This window comes from Myxocyprinus asiaticus, chromosome 8, assembly GCF_019703515.2.
Source record: "Myxocyprinus asiaticus isolate MX2 ecotype Aquarium Trade chromosome 8, UBuf_Myxa_2, whole genome shotgun sequence".
Taxonomy (NCBI): domain Eukaryota; kingdom Metazoa; phylum Chordata; class Actinopteri; order Cypriniformes; family Catostomidae; genus Myxocyprinus; species Myxocyprinus asiaticus.
This window is the reverse complement of record NC_059351.1, coordinates 55,141,440-55,152,130: the sequence shown is the minus strand read 5'-3', so window position 1 is coordinate 55,152,130 and position 10,691 is coordinate 55,141,440. Positions and strand designations below refer to the sequence as shown.

General features: G+C 43.9%; 2 protein-coding genes across 6 annotated transcripts in view; both read right to left on the bottom strand.

Annotated features, from left to right (window-relative positions):
* Positions 1-1,938, bottom strand: part of LOC127445061 (acyl-CoA dehydrogenase family member 11-like) — a 44,596-nt gene extending 42,658 nt beyond the window's left edge. For all 5 annotated transcript variants that reach the window (XR_007897919.1, XR_007897920.1, XR_007897921.1 and 2 more), the window contains exons 1-4: positions 1,823-1,938; positions 859-1,119; positions 526-749; positions 339-438 (exon numbers count right to left, since the gene is read on the bottom strand). Coding sequence is in view for 2 of the 5 variants with exons in the window: in XM_051704799.1 (XP_051560759.1) it covers positions 339-438; positions 526-749; positions 859-1,104 (570 nt within the window). In the remaining 3 variants the exon portion in view is untranslated. The remainder of the gene's footprint in view (positions 1-338; positions 439-525; positions 750-858; positions 1,120-1,822) is intronic.
* A 3,773-nt stretch (positions 1,939-5,711) lies between these two features.
* On the bottom strand, positions 5,712-10,677 carry LOC127444988 (zinc finger and BTB domain-containing protein 45-like). The gene is made up of 6 exons (XM_051704680.1): positions 10,530-10,677; positions 9,320-10,287; positions 8,331-8,441; positions 8,102-8,245; positions 7,758-8,016; positions 5,712-7,287 (listed from the first exon to the last, which is right to left on the bottom strand). Exons 2-6 carry the CDS (start codon positions 10,253-10,255, stop codon positions 6,944-6,946), a joined length of 1,794 nt encoding a protein of 597 aa, XP_051560640.1. The 5' UTR covers positions 10,256-10,287; positions 10,530-10,677; the 3' UTR covers positions 5,712-6,943.
* Between the last annotated feature and the right edge of the window lie 14 nt (positions 10,678-10,691).

The following is a 10,691-nucleotide window of genomic DNA, read 5'->3' as shown; positions in this document are numbered from 1 at the left end:
AATCATTCGTAAAGACATTCTGACACATTCATGAAAGTTTTCATCTGGCAAGAACTCAATTTCCACCAGCTCACGAGCGAATCATGCGTAAAAGTCATCTGAATGTTTTCTGTTCTTTCAGTTAAACTGCCACGATGACAATTGCAACATAGAAGTGAAATTCAATAAACAAAACTAATTATGTGTCAGGAACTTTAATAACTGACATAAATAAGTAAAAATACATGCTTTTGCTTTCTCTGTCGACATTTTATTGAATGTCTCTGATGGCATGTGAAGATGTTTGATATTCTACAAGAAATGAATGTGACATATGTGTGTATGTTTGTGTGTTTCACCTGTATGACTTTAGCAGCTCCATCAGTCATGGCCAGAGGACACGTGTAGAGTCCAGCAGACGGAGCGAATAGGTACATCTTACTCATCTGATACACACGACTACACACACACACACACACACACACACACACTGATGACAACTGTGACATGAATACAGCTGATACTGATGTTTGAGTGATCTCCTACTTGTATTCTCCATATGTCCTCTCGTATCCCGCGGCGACCAGCCCCTCGTGTGCAGAGATGTGTTTCAGGCGTGTCCAGGCGTCGCAGGTGATGATGCGGTCCACACGGCGACCCCATGCGTCATAGCGTTGCAGGCGGGGCGGATTCAGCTCACACTGACGGCCCAACACATCAATTTCACTGATGATACGCTCACCAAACCGCAACAGATCTCGCTCCACCTCCTACACACACACACACACACAAACACACACAGTTTTTATATTCAGATTTCTTATATTCATACCTGCACAGGTGTTTGAGTGTGCATGTGTGTGTGAGTGTGTTTTATACCTGCACAGGTAGGTGTCTCTGCAGGTAAGCTCTGAGCAGTGCATCTTGGGTAAAGGGGTTTGTGAGCAGCGGTTTCTCCTGGAAGAATGGTCCAATGGCAGAGCGGGAAAACAGTGTGTGTGAGAGAGAGTGTGTATGCTCTTCAAGCTCGCTGACGGTCTCGCTGGACACACTGCTGTGAGACACACTCCTACTGAGCATGTGCAGAGCCAAGCGGTTACCACGGCAATACACCTGAACTGCCATTACTGATGCTGTAGTCTGGAAACACACACACAACACAGAACACAGATACAGACACAGACAGACACACACATCTCTGATTAACTGCACAGATCGTGTAGACGTCATGACGAAGCCCCGCCCATACTGAAAAACATCTGTTTTATACAAATATCCATAAATTTGTGTGATGTCACTTCTGTGTCACAGATGGAGAGCGGTGGATGTGACAGAGTGAAATTATATTTATGATAAATAATTATTTGTTCTGTTAAACACACACATAGATTGCTATTGAAAGCGCTGAATGACAATCAAATGAACCTGTAACCTGATTTATATGATCTTTTAGTCTGAAGTTCAATCAAACAGAAGTATAGGTTAATCACCTGCAAGTCTCCTCTATATGAACTAAAGCACAATAACTATAGACTGACATGAACAGAAACTGTGAACTTTCACCCAGTCACAGCGGCCTTTTCTGCTCTTTAATTCCTCAATGTGAGTTTAATCTTTATGTGTCATCACACATCATCATCCTGCAGTATTTAAACACATTAAAACATAATAAACATTCACTACAGAACACACAAACTCAAAATAAAAACACAATCAGACTCGGCTAAACTTGAACAACAACTGAACTACAGCTGAATCTGAGCACATTTAAAGTGAATTTCGCTGATATTTGAGCAGATTTGTGCGATATTTTACTGTATTTGAGGATATTTGAACAACTCACCGATTGTTCGCGTCTCCAAACCGCCACAACAAACAACAACCAGCGACCGAATCAACTCCGATCCGTTCAGACAGAGCCCGAAGCTTCAGAGAGTCGATTCTTCTTCTGAGGTCTTTTGGTTCATTACCGCCACCAGCTGGACGTGTGTGTGTGTGTGTGTGTGTGTGTGTGTGTGTGTGAGAGAGAGTGAGTGTGTGTGTGCGTGTGTTGTGTGTGTGGTGTGTGTGTAGTGTGTGTGAGAGTGTGTGTCTGTGTGTGTTGTGTGTGTAGTGTGTGTGAGAGAGTGTGTCTGTGTGTGTTGTGTGTGTCTATGTGTAGTGTGTGTCTGTGTGTGTTGTGTGTGTAGTGTGTGTGAGAGAGTGTGTCTGTGTGTGTTGTGTGTGTAGTGTGTGTGAGAGAGTGTGTCTGTGTGTTGTGTGTGTAGTGTGTGTGAGAGAGTGTGTCTGTGTGTAGTGTGTGTGTAGTGTGTGTGTGAGTGTGTGTTGTGTGTGTAGTGTGTGTGAGAGAGTGTGTCTGTGTGTTGTGTGTGTCTGTGTGTTGTGTGTGTAGTGTGTGTGAGAGAGTGTGTCTGTGTGTGTAGTGTGTGTAGTGTGTGTGAGAGTGTGTGTAGTGTGTGTGTGAGTGTGTGTGGCGCGTCTGTTCAATGATTATTTTGCCCTGTTCATTATTCAGTGTGTGTGAGGTACTTAAATCATGTTATATAAACTTTGAGATAAATTAATAATATAGTATATAATTTTGCTTGTCTTAGACCATTAAAAAAACGTATGGGGATGGTAAGGTTGATTATTTTGAAAACTGTATAATTGCCTTTCATTTTTCTGTGCCAGATCTCTTGCCACTTGGTATAAATATCAATGGCATAGCCAAATGTGGGCCGGGGTGGGCCTGGGCTCATCTAAATTAGACCCAGGCCCACCCAGAATATTAGAGAGTATTTTTTTTACTTCAAATATATATTTATAAATAGTTAAAACAATGCATAAATTCTGCTTTCTGAAAGTGGGAAGGAACTGCTTCATTGTGCCGCCTTTCTGTTGCTAAGGAAAATTTGGACCATCAACGAGGCCCACCCAAAAGTATATTCCTGGCTACGCCCTTTATCAGTAGATGCTTTAATGTTCACTTTTGTCTCTGCTTTACTTAATACCTGTATATCAATATGTGGGTGCATTGATGTGTGCTTAGCATATTTATTAGCAGTTTCTTTCCTTTGCTCCCACATGGGCTGCTGGTGCACCCAGAACAAAAAAGAACTACATTCATATAAAGCTATTTAGCCATGATGTCAATTTTTAGGCCTACCCATGAAGGCTAGCTCGCCATGGGTTCCCTCTGGAATTCATATGGGTTTTATACAGTAATGGGGGTTTTCAATTTATGAGTAAAATAAGGTCTACGGTAAACATTACATTTTAGAACATAAATTACACAATCATACACCAAATGTGAATTCTGAAGCAGCCATGTTTAAAAACATTTATGTTGTTGGTGTAACGGTAGCCAGCTGGTACGTGATAGCTGTGCAGTGTGTAAACCTCACTCTGTTCTTAAAATACACACTAGCGACCGAGGCCAAAGATCATGGCTTTAATATACTTCTTGCTAGTGTGTCCGGCTCCCATTCAGGGGATCGCCAGTACGAATCCCGTTCTGAGAGGGTCGAGTAGGACCGATGACATAAGCAAGTTGCTAGTTAAGGTCTATAACTACCACAAGCATGTGAGTGTACATGCCTGACGAAACAGAAAACCGTTGTCGTTTTGTAACTAAGTCAGTGCTTGATTTGGTTGCAGCACCTGTTCTTAAGGCAAGACTTAACTAGTAGGTTGTAAGCTCTCTGTAAAGTAATGCATAGTCGCATAATATGTTTACCTGTATTTATCCAATAAACAGCCTTCAAATTAGACGCAGAAGTGTTAAATAGTCGTGAATTTCAGTTTGATCTCGTTACAGTGATGTTCAAACCTTGTTTGTTCACGTAACTGTCAGCTGTAATAAATTATATCCTCATTAAAATATGATACATAATAAAAGTAGATTTAATAAATAGTATATTTGCCCTGTGTAAATAATAATCTATAGGAACTGTATCTAAAATAAATGAGGGGTGATAAATAAATACTAATACAACAGGCAAGAAAAACAGACATTTATTCATTTTAATATTTTGTGTATTTCGTATGTGTTGAGACTCGACACCGGGCGACGCATCCCGTGCACCGTTAAGGCCCAAACACACTCTACATAAGTACGTGAACGCAGACGCATCTTGCAACGTAAACTCGATTTCACACGTCATTGCGTTGTGAAATATGTCAGAGTGCAATTCATAACCTAACGCAAGATGTGCTGTATTCTCAGCATTGCCGCAAGGGACGCTACAGTGGATTTTCTTCTTTCAGTCAGTAACTGTCATGGCGGAGCAGCAATCTGAAGAGAGTCTTGCCAAACAAGTTACATTATACAAACATATTGTTCTGTCGTCTTTTCAGCACATACAAAAACACACACTCCTCAACTGTCCACATGTTGACTCCAACACATCCATTTCATGACACCTAAAAAACTCTTTCGCCCCCTTGTGGTCTGAGGTTTGTAACCGCCAGAGCAACACACGAGCGCATGTAATGCATGTACCATGTGCCATGAGGAGTGGTGGTGGCGTAGTGGACTAAAGCACTGAACTGGTAAGCAAAAGGTTGCTGGTTCAATCCCCACAGTCACCACCATTGTGTGCTTGAGCAAGGCACTTAACTCCAGGTTGCTCCAGGGGGATTGTCCCTGTAATAAGGGCACAGTAAGTTGCTTTGGATAAAAGCATCTGCCAAATGCATAAATGTAAATGTACCACAGGTCCATGCATTGGCCAAGTGCTCACGTCTGCGTTTCTGTACTTGTGTGATGTATGTTTGGGCTCTTAGATCAGTTTCATGCTGAAGAGCCACTAAGAAGCTTTTTTACACAATATTCCCTCTTGTAAACGTAAACACATGTAAATATCAACATCATCATACATGTCTAAAGGATTGAAGCCTGTCACGCAAAACATGAGCTCACTGATGTCATTAAGTTTTCTTTTTTTATTTCAACCGTTACATCTGGTGGGAGTCTTCAGTAAATACTGAGTTTATTGGGTTACATTCAACCTAAATTTAATGGTGCAACACTCAAATATTTAGTAGTGCGTAAATTGTGACTTTGTGCCCATTTATGCCACAACTAGGCTAAGTTGTAACTTACGCACAGCTGGTGCAACCGGCCCCTGGGCACTACCATCTCACAGGACCTGAAGTGGGAGACCCACATTGACTCCATTGTGAAAAAGGCCCAGCAGAGGTTGTACTTCCTTCGCCAGCTGAGGAAGTTCAACCTGCCACAGGCGCTGCTGATACAGTTCTACTCAGCAGTCACTGAGTCTGTCCTCTGCACTTCAATATCTGTCTAGTTTGGTTCAGCTATGAAATCAGACATCAGAAGACTACAAAGGACAGTTCGGACTGCTGAGAGGATTATTGGTTGCCCCCTACCCTCCCTTCAAGAACTATACACTTCCAGAGTGAGGAAAAAGGCTGGAAAAATCACTCTGGACCCCACTCACCCTGCCCATTACCTTGTTGATCTGTTGCCTTCTGGCCGACGCTTCAGAGCTCTGAGCACCAGAACCGTCAGGCACAGGAACAGTTTTTTCCCTCCGGCTATCCATCTCATGAACAGTTAAAACTCCCCAATACTCTCTACTATGAAAATACCATCAACTATTCATTCATATTTATATTCCATTTATATTTATTTGACATATTTATATGTATATTTATTTCATACCTCTTCTGCACAATACATTAAATTACCTTGCACATAACTGTATATCTGTTTATAACATTGTAACAGGTAAAAGGATGGGCAAGGAGGAGGCGGGAACCGGCTGAACAGTAAACATAAAGTTTAATGATATAACTCAACTAAACACAACATAAAACAAACATGAACACAGCCGTGTGCGTCTCTCTCTCTCTCTCTAGCTGGTGTCTCCGGCTCCCCTTAATCTCACTCTCCCGCTGATCAGCTGATTCAGCACCGGATGTGCACCCTCACGGGAAAACCGAAAGGAATGTTAACTTTTAAACTGTGTGAGCAGAAGTCTGTTGTATACGGCATTCTGCAAATGTGGGAAGAAGCTCATCTTAATATTCCATTTCTGGTCAATTATATTATGACAGTGACTTTTACTGTATGTTCCCCATATTACAGTTTACACCAAAAAAATCAAGCACAAAGAATTTAGCTTTTTCATAAACTATGTCAAATATCATTTGTGTCTTCAGAAACTCATCCGATATTTATTTACAGCACCATCTATTCAACTCATTATTATCATACAGATTTAATAAATACTGTACATCTCTAGTCTTCAACAGCAACTTCATTTTTCCCCCTTATTTTCACTATATTTGAGTACTTTATAAATTATTCAGCAGCACTGTCAGAGGTGATGACCTCTGTCATATTTATTCATATTTATATAAACATGCTGCAGTATTTAATTTGAATAATCTAGTCTTGTGCACAAATAAATAAACACGACAACACGTTGTGAATATCACAATGCATTTAATGCGTCTTCATGCAGCGTAAAGCGAGCGCATGCCGGGTATAGAAACCAAAGCAGAATACAATATTTCAGCCCATAATGAAGAGAAACTCCCACAAACACACAGCATTAAGCAAAACATAAAACTCTTACGTATCGTTTCACTTTAAAAATATCATCGATTTATGCATATGCTTGATAAAAAATGTACAAATGGAGGTTGATGTTGAAATAAAAATGGAGGTAATAAACGCACTCGTCTGGTCCTGAGGTCCGTCTGATGAGTCCTTGAAAACGGAAAAAACTAAATCACACAAAACAAAATCTGAATAAACGGAGTAAAACATTAAAAAGACGTTAAAGTCTCTGGCGTCAGACGCAGCAGACTGTGTGGTTTGTGTTTAGTGTGAATCGCTCAATGAGGTTTGTGTGTTTTATGAGGTTTTCTGGCTTTAAGAGGCGCCACAGGCCGCTGCTGCAGTTACTGCGGGTGTGTGTTAAAGCTCCTGGGATTCAGACCCATTCATCCTCTAAGAGGCGGGACCCGGTCCACTGGCTCCACCCATCCCGCCATTGCCCGGCTCCATGTGATTGGTGGGCGGTTTGATGGTGGGCGTGGGGTGTTGGTGTTGGAGGACGTGTCTCTCGAGCAGCGTGCGGTGTGTGAACGCGCGGTGACAAACGCCACAGGTGAAGGTGCGCTCCACGCGGTGTGTGCGCATGTGCACGTTGAGCGAGCTCTTCTGCGTGAAGCGTTTGCTGCAGACGGAGCACTGAAACGCTCGCACGCCCGTGTGCACCACCATGTGCTTGAGCAGATAGTCGCGCAGAGAGAACGAGCGCCAGCAGATGCTGCACTGATGCGGCTTCTGACCTGCACACACACACACACACACACACACACACACAAATCAACCCTGCGTCTGTACAATTACAGTGTGCCGGCTTTATTAATAATTGTGTCAACATACTGTTATACATTCACCAAATTCAGCACACACCTTCAGACTGTTCTTGGTGTGTGCGCTATGACTTTTCTAACTGCTCGGACTAACAGTTTTCACAAAGCAGACAATAAAAAAATGTAAAGAATCCCATAGACTTACACTGAGAGAATATTCAAAAATTCAAATGTAAAGAAACCCACTGAAGGCCTTTAATCTGCTTTCAGTTCTCTCTCTATCTGACGGTTTATTGGAGTATGTAGCTAACTGTTTCTCTTCCTAAATTATCTGAATAACCATAAAACTTTAAGACAACTCTTGGTCAAGCCAACATCAAAGTGTGTCTCGACAAACATGACCTTTCTAGTGATTATTATCAACAATGGTGTTGTGTGCGTACCGGAGTGGATGAACATGTGTTTGCTGTAGTTCTTGCGCGAGCGCAGTGATTTTCCGCAGTGGCTGCAGTCGAACGACTCGGATGCCTGCGGGGCAAAACTCGGACCCGCAACGCATGCTGGGGTGGAGGGGGGTGGAGCTGGGGTCAGCGGGGCAGGGGGCGGGGCCTGCTGACACGAATCAGACATGTTGTCAATCACCATTGGCCCGCCCACATAGAAGGAGGGCTGTGATTCGCTGGCAGGAAACTGGAAAAGCATCTGAAAATAAAGACATGTTGTAATCATCATGATATAGTGTATTATTATTTTACTGATGATAATGTTGTGTTTGGGTGTGTCACACCTGGTTGCTGAGGCTCTGTGTTGTCGGCGGGGGCGAGAGCGGTTTGTTGACTCGACCGCGAGAGTTTGAACCCAGAGACGCCTGCGGATCTGCCTGAGACCAAAAACCACTAGAGAACACACCGGACTCCTCATAAAACCCGCCCTGAAATGCACACACACACATTTCCAGTGGCCTCTCCTTCTCTTGTTCTGCAGGACATGTACATTACTGTGTGTGTGTGTTTTACCTGTCCGTAGGTGTGCTGGTGTGATGCGTTCCCTCTCTCGTCCATCTCAAACAGCCTCTCCCCTTCCTGCACACCCTCATTCTTCACCACCACCTCCTCCCCCCCCAACACCTGCGCACACACACAAACAAACATAATATATTACATCTTACATGCAAAATGTCAAAAAATGCAGAAGTTCAGTATAAAAAAGCTCAGAAAATTAATTGAGCACAACAGTGCCCGCCCACTTTTTCATCCGTCTTGGTTCCGGAAGTATTTTTCCACAGGAATTTCATTAAATCCTTCATAAAATCAAACCAACCAGCTCTGAAGTGAATCACAAAATTACAAACTTTGATCTGAATCAAAAAAAGTGTTTGAAAATCAGACAAAAACACAAAGATACAAGACTGTGTACTTAACGACTTTAATGAGGAATGAACTACAATCCCATGATGCATTGCCAATGACGTAACAGAATTAAAACCGATGGAAAAGTATAAAACTATTGATTTAAATATCAATATATTTTACGTTTATTGTAAAATATTCAGATATATACAAATATCAGTTGTTTGAGAATGTAGGGAGATTGACTCGATTGCATCATTCACAGTGCATCATGGGAGTGGGCGGAGCTGCAGAGCTCTTCTCTGATTGGTGGATCTCTCTTTAGGATTATGGGTAGTGTAGTTCTTTAACAAGAATTCTACTATTAATTTTTTTTTTTATGTAGTTGAAATAACGCAGACTGATACGTTCAACAGAAGCACATAACATCGATGAACAAACTCAGTCAGTTCAGAATTATTCACGTGTTCACACCTGTCAATCAAGTGCTACGATAACACAAGAGTTTTAAACTTTGCCATTTACAGTACATGCGGCTTTAAATGAAGACAACAGTGTGATTGGATAAATCATGTCTGAGCACTTGTGATTGTATCACCGGAGACAGATCGTAGTAGCAAGTGTGAACAGGGCGAAAGGTAAGTGTGTGTGTGTACCTGAAGTCTGAGCGGTTGTCTCTGTTTGCGTGTGTGCGCTGCAGCTCTCTCTCTGTCTGTCTCTCTCTCTCCCTCTCGCTCGTCCTCTTCACTGAATCTGTCCACGCCCCCCACGAGCTCCTCCCCCCTGCCGCTGTACTCCACCCCCCCGCCGCGGGCCATCCCGGGGGGAGAGGCGATCTGAGCTCGCTCGTTTGCGGCGGCGACATTTGCACTGCGTTCCGAGCTCGGATTCAACATGTAGTTGATTTCCTGCGCACAGCTGGTCGGCTTCAGCATGGCCCCACCCCCTGCCACACCCATACCCTCCCCTTGACACAGCCCAGCCCCGCCTAACTCGGGGAGGGGCATCAGCGGGCCCACGCCCCCACCCTCCCCCTGTGCCCCACCGCTTAGTGCGGCCGCCATTTCCGCCGCAGATGCGCAATCACCCGGCATGCCGTAAACAAAGCCCTGCAGCGGCGCACTCTCATGCTCTTTCCCGTCGCAACCCTCCTCCTGCTTGGGCAGAGCGCCCCCCAGAGGCCCCACCCCTCCGGCGGCAGCAGCAGCTGCGCGTCGTTGCGAGATGATCTGCGTGCACTCGTCGATGACGGTCTTGATCTGCAGGATGGATGCGGCTGTGAGGATGCAGAGCGCCTGCGAGTGCAGCACCACCAGCGAGCCGCTGTACATGAAGTCCACCAGCTGCTTCACCGTCTCAGCCGGAACCAGCGGCGGAACCGAGATCTCCGAGTGACCCAGCAGCAGCTTGTCCTGGAAGAACGGGCTGCCCGCCGCCAACACGCAGGCATGCGCCCGCAGCGACGCGTCATGGATGCGTACGGTGACGTCACAGAACAGACCTTTGCGTCGCTGAGATCTCAACGCTTCCAGCACCGACTGACTGGAGTTATGAAGGTGGATGTAGTGGACCGCCTCCGAACCCGACGCCATCACGTGACCCAAATGACACACACTAAATGAAACTGAAAACACACACACACACATCCATAATTACACAAACACACTTATACACACTCAGTTTACAGACCACATATAAAGTCACATCTGTAACTGTATAATATCATACTGACAGTGAATATCTGCAGCATGTCACACTTTATAAACACTTTATAAAGGCAGAATGAATCATTATGAGTATAGTACTGTGTTTTTTCATTATAGGAAGTGAACTGTATCGTTTATTTCGTGTCATGCGCGCACTCACCTGCAGATGTGTTTAAAGTACACTAACACACTGATGCGCACGCATTACTGCTGTAATATCGATCAGTGATTTAATGATTCGATCTTTTGATTTGTGAAGATTCGCGATGAACTGAGCGCTGCACTGACGGGCCACGAGATCCGAAAACAACCCGTCAAAATA